The 14,420-nt window shown below is 49.3% G+C and overlaps 1 protein-coding gene across 3 annotated transcripts in view; it reads right to left on the bottom strand.

Moving 5' to 3' along the window:
* CACNA2D3 (calcium voltage-gated channel auxiliary subunit alpha2delta 3) overlaps positions 1 to 14,420 on the bottom strand; it is a 1,591,404-nt gene that overhangs the window by 618,049 nt on the left and 958,935 nt on the right. For all 3 annotated transcript variants that reach the window (XM_073644583.1, XM_073644584.1, XM_073644585.1), the window contains one exon: positions 7,163 to 7,241. In XM_073644583.1, coding sequence (XP_073500684.1) covers positions 7,163 to 7,241 — 79 coding nt within the window. The remainder of the gene's footprint in view (positions 1 to 7,162; positions 7,242 to 14,420) is intronic.

Below are 14,420 nucleotides of genomic sequence, written 5' to 3'. Positions count from 1 at the left end.
ATTTATGGTGTTGATTTGTTGCGTATTTTCCTCATTGAATTTCATCGGGAAATCAAAATTTGCAACAAACCCCATTTTTTGCAGATTTTTCTCTGGAGTTCCCACTGATCTGCAGCTAAATTTGCTGTTTCAAATAAAGAAAAGACTAAACTTGCAGAAATTAATAGATGCCTATGATGTCCCCAACATTTTGCATTTTGGTGAATGCTAAACTTTCGGAATTCTATTTTCATGAATGTAGCAAAATGGCGACCGGCTGACATTTTGCTGGCTTCTTTTGATGACCGGGAAGGAGTTAAAATAAAAAAATATGTACTCACGTATCCTAAACTGTCACTTGACTCCTGATGTCCTCTCCACTATTGTTACATGGGGGGGGTACAATGTATGGGATCACGTGAACCTCTGTAGTAGAGGATTCATAGTGGACCAAGGAAGCAGCGGAAGGAGTCAATAGGAGTATAATGCAATTTTTTTAACCCCCTTTAGCTCTCTGTTTACAATGTTTTGGGTCTGGAGAGACTTCAGAGAATAATTAACATGTTTTCATTGTAATCTGGAGACTTTATTTAGACCAAATTTTATTTGTACCAAGTCAACTCATGTGAATCTGTCTAAAACAAATTTTAGAAGCTTTGCTCATCTCTATATACTAGTTTCTCTACTCTAACTAGTCTTCTGCCGGTCTCTGTATAAGACCATGTTCACATGTTCAGTATTTGATCAGTATTTTACATCAGTATTTGTAAGCCAAAATCAGGAGTGGGGGAAAACTACAGAAGTGGTGACGTGTTTCTATTATACTTTTCATCCGATTGTTCCACTCCTCGTTTCGGCTTACAAATACTGATGTAGAATACTGACCAAATACTGAACGTGTGACTGTGGCCTAATTCAGCAGTTTTCTCTTCACATGGGACATATCATCAATGCTGGATTCCAGGTTGTACAGAGACCATCAGAGTTGCAGGAAGGTCATTATAGTATGTTCTATATTTTATCCTGTCTGCAGAAGCAACAAATCAGCACAAAAATGCACCAAAATCCATGTTTTCATGTAGAATTGCTATGTTGTAAGGGTGTGACAGAGACTGTCATTTACTTCCCTCCTGAAGAGAGCGAGTGTAAAATGTGTATTATGGCGTGGTTGTATTGCATTTTTTTGAATGGTGTAAAATGTAGAAATGCATACAATCTTATAGGCACTAATTTACATGGTTCTTGTAGTATAATGTAACTAATGTACAATATGCAGTGCATAGGGAAAGTATAGGATTAGATTTAGGACATAAGGTTTAGTATAGGGCTTAAAGGGTAGGATAGATAGGAAGATAGGCCGGTAAGGTATAGAAATAGGTTAGGATGCAGTTAATATGTTTGGGACCAACCCAGCATGGGGTGGAGGGGTCATACAGAAAGGGAAAATATTTCCTGATTTGCTGCAGACAGTGTTAGGGCTCTTTCACACGTCAGTATCTACGGTACGTGTGGTGATAGTTTCCGAACGTACCACAGACACTGACACACGCAAATGAATGGGTCTTTGCACAACTCAGTGTGTTTTCACGGATCGTGTGTCCATGTGCTCCACACAGAGACGTGTGTTCGTTTTTGGATGACAGCACGGATCACACGGACCCATTCAAGTCAATGGGTCCGTATAAACACGTGCCGCAAACAAATGCCATCCGTGTGACACGTACCGGCGCCTGGGAATCAGTGTACAGCTAGCCCTGTTCCCAATTGCCAATGCTGAACGCTGCCCTCATCCTGGATTCCTGCCGATGCTTCAATAAGCACCAGCAGGGACAATGATGAGGGTAGTAGTTTCTGCTCCCACAGTGTCCAAATAAGAATTAAATAAAATTCTTTATACTAACCTGTCCTAAATGTCCCCTACTGTGATCCATGTGACCGATCAGCAGAGGAGCCGGGGAGAATGAAGCGCTGCAGAGAGAGGCTCCGGAGCTGCGCTCATTCAGTGACAGGACACTGCTCCTGAGCACAGCAGAGGTCTGGGGCCACTCGCTGGAGCGCTTCATTCTCCCCTGCTCCTCTGCTGATCGGTTGCATGGATTACAGCGGGGGACAATAAGGACAGGTGAGTATAAGGATTTTTTATTTTATTTTTACACAGGTGGACACAGCGGGAGCAGCCTACCACTACCCTCATCGCTGTCCCTGCCAGTGCTGATCGCAGCACCGGCAGGGAACCATGATGAGGACAGTGTTCAGCACCAGCACTTGGGAACAGCGCTAACTGTAGCACTGATTCCCAGGCGCTGGTCCATGAGATCCTGATGTGGCACATGGGCCGCCCATGGCTGCCACACCTGTGACACACTCTGACACACGGGACACGGATATCTCCGGTACCGTTTTTTTCAGTACTGGAGATATATGGACGTCTGAAACCAGCGTTAGAGACAGAAAAAGTGAAGTTCAAGTGCAGTGGGCTGGAGGCACCATAAGTACCTATTGTTCAGGCAGTATGGGATCCTGTGAAATTCCCTGAGGACATTCCTGCAATGTCCGGAGCCTAAGACTCGAGTCAGTGGCTATGGAGAGCACTGACAACTAGTGTTGAGCGATACCTTCCGATATCAGGAAATATCGGATCGGATTGGATCGAGCCGATACCCAAAAAGTATCGGATATCGCCGATTCCGATACCGGAAACCAATGCAAGTCAATGGGACACAAATATCGGAATGAAAATAAACCCTTTCTTTCCTTGTAGGTTAATTCTACATGAAGGAAAACAACTAACAATAATGTAGAATGTATTGGGGGAGGTGTCCAGCCAGGAACAACTAGGCAGCTGGGGGCTGGAATCTGCAGCGCAGGGAGGCCCAAGCTTTCTGGGCCCCCCCCCCCCCGCTGCAAATTGCAGTCCGCAGCCACCCCGGAAAATGGCGCGTTCATAGAAATGCCATCTTCTGGCGCTGTACCCAACTCATCCAGGGCCCTGGTGCGGTGGCTCACTGGGTAATAAAGGGGTTAGGGCCAGCTTGGTATTATCAGCTGGCCCTAAGCCCGAAATTCATGGGGTCACGCCAATATTAGACATGACCGCCATGAATTTCTAGTAAAGTAATTAAAAAAACCACAACACACAGAATAAAGTCCTTTAATTGAAATAAAGACACAATTCTTTATTGTTCTAAATTAAACCATACCTACCATCACGCCCATTCCAGCTGAAGCCAACGATCTCCTGCAATAAAAGAAAAATAATTAACCAACATCATCCTTACCTTTCGATGGTTCCCAGGACAGCTCCAGCTCTGCTACATCGAGATGACAGGTGGATCGCAGCAGAAAGCTGCCATCCAGCCTGTCATCCCGCATACACTGAGAAGCGCAGCCATGCTTGCGCTCCTCAGTGTCAGGCTGTGACGGCATCCAGATGAGCCGAGTCTCTGACGCTCACTGCATGCGCAGGAGAATTCTCCCACGCTGTCAGTGACGTGCATGAGGTGAGCTGAGTTCATTGTCGGCTCATCGGGATGCCGTCACAGCCAGACACTGAGGAGCGCAAGCATGCCTGCGCTTCTCAGTGTCTGTGGGATGACAGGCTGGATGGCAGCTTTCTGCTGCGATCCAGCCTGTCATGTGAATGTAGCAGAGCTGAAGCTGTCCTGGGAACCATGAAAAGGTAAGGATGATGTTGCTTTATTATTTTACTTTTATTACAGGAGATCGTTGGCTTCAGCTGAAATGGGCGTGACGGTAAGTAGAGTTTAATTTAGAACAATAAAGAATTGTGTGTTTATTTCAATTAAAGGACATTATTCTGGGTGCTGTGTTTTTTTTAAATACTTTACTAGAAATTCATTGCGGTCATGTCTAATATTGGCGTGACCCCATGAACTTCGGGCTTAGGGCCAGCGGATAATACAAAGTTGGCCCTAACCCCTTTATTACCCAGTGAGCCACCACACCAGGGCCCTGGATGAGCTGGATACAGCGCCAGAAGATGGCGCTTCTATAAACGGGGTGGCTGCGGACTGCAGTTCGCAGCAGGGGGGGCCCACAAAGCTTGGGCCACCCTGCGCTGTTGATTCCAGCCCCCAGCTGCTTAGTTGTACCTGGCTGGACACAAAAATAGGGCGAAGCCCCACGTATTTTTTTTTTTTGAAACTTATTTCATGAAATTCATGAAATAATAAAAAAAAGGGCTTCCCTATATTGTTGTGTCCGGCCAGGTACAAATAGGCAGCTGGGGGTTGGGGGCAGCCCATTCCTGGATGCTGTACCTGGCTGTCATACAAAAATATGGCAAAGCCCACGTCAAAATTTTTGGGAAAAATTAATTAAAAAATAAATAATAATTTAGGGACTGCATCTTTATTAACCCCTCAAGTGTCATTTAGTGTTAAAATAAAGTATTTATTAAAAAAAAAATTGGCGTGGGATCCCCCATAATTTTAGTCTCTAGCGGAGGTTATGCAGACAGCTGGGGCAGATGTTTGAAGCCTGGGAAGGGGGTAATACCCACGGAGCTTCCCAGGCTACTAATATCAGCCCCCAGCTGAATACCTAGCCTTTACTAGCTATTAAAATGGGAGACCCCCCCAAAAAATGACGTGGGGTCCCCCCTATTTTAATAGCTAGCAAAGGCTAGGCAGACAGCGGGGGGCTGATATTAATAGCCCAGGAAGGGTGCCATGAATATTGGCCCCCTCCCAGGCTAGAAACACCAGCCGTCAGCCGCCCCAGAAATGGCGCATCCATAGGATGCGCCAATTCTGGCACTTAGCCTCGCTCTTCCACGCTGCCCTGGTGCGGCCAGCTGCCATGAAGCCCAGGTTAGTAATGATAGGCGTCTATAAGACATCCCCATTACTAACCTACAAAGTGTTAAAAAGAAAAAACACACACTACACCCAGAAAAAAATAATTTATTTGAAATAAAACACAACATTTTATTTAATTCTTAGTTTACTAAAAAAAAATAGTTACCTGTCCACGTTCCTGCGCTGATCTCCCATGCACAGCTGTCACATCTGGAGATGGTGACAGCTGTGCATGGCTGCTGTAAGCTCACACTGCCGGGAACACGTCCGTTCCCGGCAGCGTGAGCCCCTGACTGAGGTCACCGGAGTGCATTCAGTCAGCGCAGCTCCGGAGACCTCCTTTACGGCACTGCTGTACCGTGGGAATTTCTCACGGTACAGCAGAGCCGTAAAGGAGCTGACCGGAGCAGCGCTGCCTGAGCTCCGGCGAACCCGCTTATGCAATGACGGGGCTGCTTTACGGCCCCGTTATTCTAGCGGCGGCAGCGGTTCAGAGCGGTCATATTCTATGTGGCTGCTCTAAACTGGAGATCTTCGTGGGACACTCATGGACTACTATGGAGGGGTAAGGATAAGGCTGTGGTTTATTATTTTATATTTTATTACAGGAGATCGATGGCTTCGGGGAATTAGGTGTCTAGGTGAGTATAGGTGTAGTTTTTTATTTTTTACTCTATTTTAGGTGGCGATCGGCGGGGACAGGTAATGTATAAACTAATTTATTTTAGGTAACCACTGGCCACCAATGAAATGTATTTAAAATTTATTGGGGACCAAAAACAAAAAAAAAATATGGGGGCCTAAAAAAAACACGTATAGGGGCAAAAATAACACATGGGGCAGTTTAAATAGCAGGATCAGGCTGATGGGAACTACTGCTCACATCGAGCTGATCCTGCTGGCACGAGTGGAAGGGGGACAGACATAGGCCGATGGGAGTAGTAGTGTCACATCGGCCTATGTCTGCCTGCACGCACACACCCGCAGACATCGCACAGACACCCGCACACACCAATCATGACGGGTCTGATGGTCTGCGAGGTTTGGCTGACCTGTGCGGCCGTAGGAAAGTTCATGTGAGTTCATGCAATGCAGTCAAGCATGAACTCACATGAACCCTCTGAGGGCACCGCGGCGACTTCAAATGAACAGCTGATCGGTATCACCTGATACCTCAGCTGTTCATTTGAAATAACCAGCGGGAAAGCGCAGCACAGAACGGGAAAGCCGGCGGTGAAGTCTTTTCACTGCCGGCTTCTCCGCCCGGGTCCTTCGCTCCCCGCTCCTTGGTGCTGTGCTCCCCGCCCGGTCCTAACTTACGATCGGGATGGGAGGTGGCGAGGGGAGCGGAGGATCGGGGTGGGAGGCTGCGGGGAAGCAGTATGGGACTGTGTGATTGTTTAAAAGCCGGCGGCTTTTTACCGAACGCCGGCTTTTTACCGCCCGCTGGCTTTTAAACAATCAGGAGAATTCTCCCACGCTGTGATGGCATTCTGATGACAGGCTGGATCGCAGCTGAGCGCTGCCATCCAGCTTGTCATCCTTCAGAGACACTGCAGAGCGCAGGCATTATGGGAACTTCTGATTCCGGTATCCGATGTTGTAAAAATATCGGAACTCAGTATCGGAACTCCGATACCGCGAATATCGGCCGATACCCGATATTACAGTATCGGAATGCTCAACACTACTGACAACCCTTCCGTACAGTGGAAGCTGGATGGGAAAACATGTGAGGGAAATGGGACACATATCGTGGGTACTGCGGACCTTACGGAAAATCCCTGGGGCTGAAGGAGCAAGTAAGTAGAGGGATAGTTCAGGCTTAACACACGGAGAACATGAAAGTGTACTGTGATATGGACTTAAGCGGAAAGGAAGATTGTACCCAAGACTGCATTTTGTCATCTATTGAACTTGTTCTGTTAAGTAAAGTTGAACTGGTTAATCTCAACCGGGTGTCTCCTGATTCATGCGCGGCTGTTCCTGGATATAGAAGCACGGAGACAGCGCTGGCCTGCGGCCGAAACGTGAGTGTTCTGCACCACACATACAGTACATATGGACAGGAGCACGCTTTATTTGTAAGGAGCCAGGGGGACATGCGGCAGCCCCTCGACCATGACTACCGCCACGCGCACCTTACAATGTCACCCCGTGTGAACATATCCTTAAAGGTCGTGTTATCATTTTCAGTGATTGGTGTAAACAGAAAATTGGTTCTTCAGTCGTAAAGGAACATAATCTATCAGCCTCTATTATCAATTATGTGAATTATTTATGAATATAAGCTTCACATCAGGCGGTCAGCAATATAAAATCAGCTTGAAACATCAAAAAGCTCTTGAGCTATTCACACTCACCCTTATTAGCACAGGCCATCCATTTAAGGTTGTCTGCAAAAGCAGCTTCTCTTCCAATCAAGTATGTGAATATTCGAACCTGGAAGGGAAATGAGAAAATACGATCACAAATGTGCCATGTCCTATTGGAAACACCTTTTATACATCGATCTTCCACACATTGTTTTCTAGTTACTGTTTGCTCTGGACGTTCTTCACCAAAGCATTTCCCTCGAGCCCCTCAGGCACCAGCGACTGCATACGAACACGACCTCTGCACCCCCATACTTATTGACATTTTGGTTAGCAAAATAGAGACTGTTAGGCCTTATTCAGATGTTGCATTGTTGCCACGATTTTTTCCCCTGCGCATTTTTTACTGCAGACAAAAACACATCTTTTTATACTACCAACAAAGTGAAGAGATTTCTGGAATCTTATGCACATGCTGTTTTCTTTTTTCCTTGAGGATGTGAACCATCAATGCGTTTTTTCAAATCCGCAGCATGACAATTCTTTCAGTTTTTCACTCATTCAAATGAATTGGGAAAAAATGCAGGTAAAAACGCATCTAAGAAAAGTGTGCATTTTATGCAGAATTTTTCCTTCTAACACTCTGTTTTTTGCAGCTGAAAAATCAGCTGCAAACACTCAACATGAACATAAAGGGCATCTGTCACCAGATTTCACAAGGTAAACTGCATTCTAGGGATTAGAGATGATCGGACCCGTGGAAGCTCGAGTTCTGGTACCCGACTCAAACTTTATTCCAAAGTTCGGTTCAAGAACCAGAACTGTACTTGAACTTGAACCAGAACCCGACCCCTATTGAAAACAATGGGGCTCAAACTTTTGAGCTGGAAAATTTTCTCTCTCGCTCTCTCCTCCCGGAATTTCCCCACAACGGACTTCTGGAAGAAGTCCATGTTCAGCGTTTAACACCAGACACAAACTGTCCGGTACAAACCCTGAACTTTTACGTTCGGGTTCACTCATCTCTACTAGAGATGTATCTCTCAAAATTCAAATTTGTCACTTTGCAGAATGTTCCCCAAAACATCTATTTGTAATGAATAAATCAATACTACAAAAGCTCTAATTACCCAGAATTCCGAATTATCCCAGGACTGAATTGAATTTGTTTTGAGCTCTGTAACGCAAACACAGTTTTATTAATGTCCATGAGCTTAACCTATCCGGCTAGAGAAAAATGGATGGTAACCATAAGTGGTAACCAACAGCTGTATTGTGGGGGCGTGTTTGGGTCTAATATTGGACTATTACATCAAGAAATGTTCAAATGTGCACACTATGTGAGATAGACTGTTGCACTTACATTATATAGAATTTTCTTTTGTTTGTTTTTTAAAAAAATTATTGCCTGCCCGTTTTACAAACAAGGAAGTATAATTTCTATGACACACAAGCCTTGGCTTCATGATTTCTTTTTAGTAGCAAAATTAGGAAAGAGGGGTATTAAACTGCCCTCCTTGATTGCAGTATGTGAATAATAAAAATAAATGATGCTATTAAGGTGCTGTTGTGGCGCCCTGCTGCGGCCTGGTGCCACAGAACCCAGAAGGGTGCATGGATGAACTTCTCCACAAGAGGCCCTCACATTCACACACCTCCACCCTACCACCTCAGACCAGCAGAGGGAGCCCGTTAGGGATATATATAGGGAGGGTGGAGCCAGGCAGCTCAGTTTAGTGTTTAGTCAGTCTCTCAGTCAGAGAGAGAGTGTGCTGGCACTTAGACCAGTGAAGAGGCAGCAAGCTGGTTGCTGTGCTTAGGCGAGCCAAGGCCTACAGCACGAGTGAAAGCCTAGTGAGGGCCCTGAGTGTGGCCGAAGGCAAGAGGAGAAGGAGGAAGTAGCGAGGGGGCAGAGGAGCATACCAGGCTCACCCTGAGATATATACCGGACACCGGGTCCGCGCCTACGGGGCCCCTTATACCCAGTAGGGACCACCGGAGCCCCTGGAGGACTACAGGTCCCAGGTTTACCAAACGCTGACTACAGTACCAGGGCTAGGAGTCACGGAGGCCCCAGCGTCCAGGGAGAGTGATCTCCAAGAGAAGGCCCTACCACCAGGTCAGCAGGTGCAAGAGAGAGACAGTAATCAAGCTCGGCGTAGCTACAGGCAGGTCAGAAGCTTAGTGAGTAAAGCCACAGATCAGGAGGCCCTATACCCACTCACTGTGGAGAGTCCAAAAGTGCACCCTTCGTCCGGAGTACCCTGGACCGTGCCTGCATCATCACCAATAAAGGTACTGAAGCTTACCCCCGTGTGAGTGTCCGTCTTTCCTCCAGGACAATCCTGCCGTCTCTCACCAGCATCCACCATCTACCCCTACACTGCCCTGAGGCCCGCTCCACCTGTGGGGAGCTGTCCTAACAAAGCGGCCAAAACACCTGCCTCAGAGGACTGTCGCAGCGCTGGTAATCCTTACCAGACACCACAGGTGGCGTCACGAACTTTACAAATCCCCTATAAAAATATCCCCTTTTTGTTGACCGCCCTGGGCCATGGACTGGGCCAGCCACCGTGATACCACCCCGAGCATCTACCGGCCCGGCACCGGGTACCTGTGATGCCTCTACTCAGAAAGCCCGTGTTTTACCCTGGGTGTTGGGGGACTCGGTGTCGGGCCCCGCGTTGAAGAGATGGGATGCAGCTGTGGCCCAGGCCCGATCCATGCTCAGGGCCGTCACATTAGAAAGAGATGGTGTGGGCTATTCCGGGTTGAGTGGCTGGTTAACGACTACGCCACCTGTGGTGTCTGGTGAAGGGCCACTAGCGCCGCTAGCAGTCCGCTGAGGCCCGGTGTCATGGCGGCTAAAGTTCTCGCTGCTCCCCACAGGCGGAGCAGGGCCTCAGGGCAGGCAAGACAGGAAGAAGAGGGGTTTGCAATAGCGCGGGAGTGCGGGCACCGCGTCGCGTGGTATGGCGCGTAATGAACAGTCCGGAGGCCATAGGGGTGAACTTCCAAGGCTTTACTCACTCAGATGTGTTAGCGGGAAGGCGACTCCCTGCTCCTCGCGGAGTCCTGCGGCCACCAGGGACGGGAGTCCGACTACCTCCAAGGAAGTCCAGTGTTTGGTAGGGACCCTGCACCAGAGTGTTCCTGTACTACAGACTTCACCCATTCCCGTCTGTGCGTGTGTAGATAGGCCGGGTCTCCCTCTGAGCTCCTCTCAGGTGTAGGGCTCGGGTGGCAATTCCTCTCCATCCAAAGCCCGGCGGGATCCTCAGGGCCTAACCGGGCTTTCCCGTCCTGGACGTAGAGTACGAGGTCGGGTGTCGGGGGCCGGTACCCCTCTTGCAGCCGGAATCCCTCTGAATAGATCAGGTAGGCGAGGACAGGTGGCGTGATCCGCTCCGTCTGCATCCTCCCCGGGACCCATTTGCTAGGGAGCCACACTCTAAAGCTGCCGGGCCTTCTTGATCCTGGTCCTCAGCCGGGTTGAGACATTCCTTGTCTGCAACCTACCTGTCGTCCCAAAGATCGGGGTACGAGAGCTGTGTCCCATGCCGGCGCAGGCCCACACAGGATCTGCACTCCCGGAGGGAAGTCACATTACACACAGTATTTTGACAGCACAGTGACAGCCGACAGACCAGCAAAGGCTAGACTGATGGACCACAGAAGAACCAGCAGAAGAACCGAAGGACCAAGATCAAAGATGGCATTCTATTAAATATGAAATTTGAAGTGTAACTAACTAGTGTTCCTCCACCCACACCCACTAACTGGTTCCTACCACTTTGTGTTCCCCAGTCTCCCTGTAACCAGGGGAGCAGCACCTAGTGCAAACTAGCTCCCTCTGGTGGAAATGTGGTGTTGGATGCAAAAGGTTAGGTCACTACCATCACACCGGCCTTACCTCAGAGGAGGAACACCACACTCCATTGGAGAAGTGCAGCATTCCTGTGGTGGTCGAACCCTCAGAGGCGCCACATACCCCACGGCCCAGGGGGAGCGTCAAACTTTGGCGTCACAAACAGGATTGCGTGCAACCTGCCACCGGGTACTGTGCGCCTTTATTGAACTGAACTGTGTGTTAAACTGCAGTGAAGATCGCCGCCATTATCGCGCTGCAGCGCGGGAAGAAGAAGGGCGTAACCGCGGGAACCTGGGAGGCGTAACTGCTAAAGCGCGCGAAGCCCAGGACACGCCTCGCCCCTGACGTCGAACCAGGAAGCGTCAGGTCCTGGAAGGAGTCCGGTGGACGCTCTGACGTCAGACGCGAGCGAAGCAAGGTCCTGGAAGAAGACCGTCGCCCGCGGAGCTGCGGCCTACCTGATAAGAAGTGAAGAAGGTAGGCCGTGGTTTACTAGGGGGGGCAAAACCATGGCCGACGACCAGCAAACTGCCGGAGCCCTGGGATAACGCTCCTGATGCCCAACCTGCGCCCGGCGCTGCACAGACCGGAGCGGCCGCTCCACCAGCAGGGGTGTGACCCCGTTGATACCCATGGCCCTGCCGTATATCCCTGGAGCAAAATAGCTTCCCCAGTATAATGGCAAACCAGACACCCTGTCAGGATTCAAGAGAAAAATATGTGATGTGCTGGACATGTACTCGATGACAGGCAAACAGAGAGTAGCTGTTGTACTTGGACAGTTGACTGGTGCCGCAGAGCGGGAAGTTGAGACCTCGACAGCCGCAGACCAGGAATCAGTATCCATCATCTTTAAGAGACTGCAAGCTGTGTTTGAAAACCGCACTGAGACAGATCTCCGGATGAGGTTCTACCACTGTGTCCAGAAACCTGAGGACAGTGTCCGGGACTATGCCTGGCGCTTACAAGAAGCCCTGCGGGCCCTGAAACAGGTTAGTCCAGCCAGCATACAAAATGAAAATAAAATGCTGATGGAACAGTTTATCCGGGGGTTGAGGTCCCAGGAGGAGAGCAGAACTGTACGGTGGTGGGCCTTAGATCATCCAGATGCCACCTTTGACACCCTGAAGGACATGGCTATTAAGGGTCTGCAGCCCCTGGAACCATCAGATACTGCTATCCAGCGTTACCAGGGTGGGGCCACCCCAGTGCCCGCAGCACCCACTGCTCCTTCATTAACGGCTGACACAAAAATGCAAACAGTGCCTCCTAGCGAACTGTACAGCCTGCGCTCTGAAGTGCGCCAGTTAAGTAAAACCCTGGCCACTGTCCTGAGCACCCTGCAGCTACAGACGGAGCCTGAGCCGGAGGGAAGGATCCTACTGGCCGACAGCCCTGAGGATGTCCCCTGGATGAGGAGAAGGAGGACAACGCCACCCCGGAGGAGGACAACGCCACCCCGTGGGAGGACCAACGACCAACGTCGCCCTCCAGGAGAATTCATCTGCTACCGCTGCCACAAGGCAGGCCACACAGCACGGAACTGTCCTTTAAACGAGCAAACCCTGGGGCCGAGGGCCGACACCCAGGAGTAAATCAACCAGGCCCATCAAGCTGGTATCACCGGTTCGTAGGAGGAAGGCCTTTCCTGTCCATCGTGCTGGAAGGGATAGCAACACCTGCATTACTGGACACCGTTTCACAGGTAACCATCATACCTGATGTCCTCTACAAAAGGTACTGGTCCGTAGATGAACTCCAGCCACCAGCCCTGAACCTCTCCATGCATGCCTCTAACGGCCTTCCTCTTAACTTAGTAGGGGTTAAGGACGTGACAGTGAAGGTAGGGAGGGCGGAACTAAAGGACCAAGGACTGATTGTAGTGGAGTCCAACTCTGGTGATAGACTTGTATATGATACTTGGTACAAATATTGTTGCTAACTGTTTAGGAGAAGTGTTGTTTTTGCTCCAACAGATTGCTGACACTGCCAAACCAGGGCAGAGGAAGGTGCTCCAGAGAGAGATTCGAGCCCTCCTGTACCAGCAACAGGTAAAGCTATCAGGTGGTGAAATTGGTAATGTACGGGTGACAGACCCAATACCCATTGTGATTCCCCCAATGAGTGAAATGCTGATTTGGTGTAGGGCAGCAATAGGTCTCAAGGGACAGAACTACCAGGCGGTAGTAAAGCCCATTAGCTCAGAGCACAGACCTACACTCTTGACTGCCAGAGGGGTAGTGGATGTACGCAATGTGAGGGTGCCCGTACGCCTCCTAAACTATGGAGAGAATAAAGTCAAATTACCACGATATGCCACTGTTGCCAGATTGTACACTGTAAATAGCAACGCTATCCACACAGTGGAGTCCTTAACCTCACCAGACAGAGTGGAGGATAACGACTCGGAAACCCAGGTGGGGGATTGGTGTCAACAGCTCCATGCTGGGACTGACGCCACTCTTGCCCATCAAAAACAAGGTGTATACAGGGTGATCCAGGAATACGAACAGGTATTCAGTAAGCACCCACTTGATTTTGGGAGGATTAAAGGGGTACAACACCATATACCCACAGGTGACCATCCACCCATCAAAGAACGTTACAGGCCCATACCACCAGCACACTACCAGAAAGCGAAGGAAATGTTGCATGACATGAAGAAAGCAGGGGTAATAAGAGATAGCTGTAGCCCCTGGGCAGCTCCCCTGGTCCTGGTCAGGAAAAAGGATGGAAGCATGAGGATGTGTGTAGATTACCGACAGGTAAACCACATAACACATAAAGATGCATACCCTTTGCCCCCGTATAGAGGAATCCCTGGCAGCACTAAAGTCTGCAAATTACTTCTCTACCCTTGACCTCACTAGTGGGTACTGGCAAGTAGAAGTTGCTGAGGAGGACCGGGAGAAGACGGCCTTCACTACCCTGATGGGATTCTGCGAGTTCAACAGTATGCCGTTCGGACTCTGCAACGCCCCTGGAACGTTCCAGAGATTGATGAAGTGCTGTTTGGGACACCGTAACTTCGAGACCGTGCTGCTATACCTGGATGACGTGATAGTGTACTCCAAGACGTATGAGGACCATTTGAAGCACCTGGCGGAGGTATTTGAGTCGTTGTCCCGGTATGGGATGAAATTGAAGCCTTCCAAGTGCCACCTGCTCAAAAAGAAGGTTCAGTACCTGGGGCACATCGTCAGTCCAGAAGGAGTAGCACCAGACCCGGAGAAGGTCACTGCCATCCAGAAATGGCCAGAACCGAAGAATCTCAAGGAGGTACGTCAGTTCCTGGGACCGGTCGGGTATTACCGGAGATTTGTAAAGGACTACACCAAGAAGGCAGCGCCTTTGCAAGATCTCCTGGTAGGACAGTCCAACAGAGGCAACCCCCCCCCTTCCAGTGGGGTAAAGAACAGGCCTTGCAGTGATGAA

The sequence above is a fragment of the Phyllobates terribilis genome, unplaced genomic scaffold, assembly GCF_046119375.1.
Source record: "Phyllobates terribilis strain yellow unplaced genomic scaffold, ASM4611937v1 Scaffold_8__6_contigs__length_399053987, whole genome shotgun sequence".
NCBI classification, from domain to species: Eukaryota; Metazoa; Chordata; class Amphibia; order Anura; family Dendrobatidae; genus Phyllobates; species Phyllobates terribilis.
Note: the sequence above shows the minus strand (reverse complement) of the source record. Positions and strands in the feature narration are given on the sequence as shown.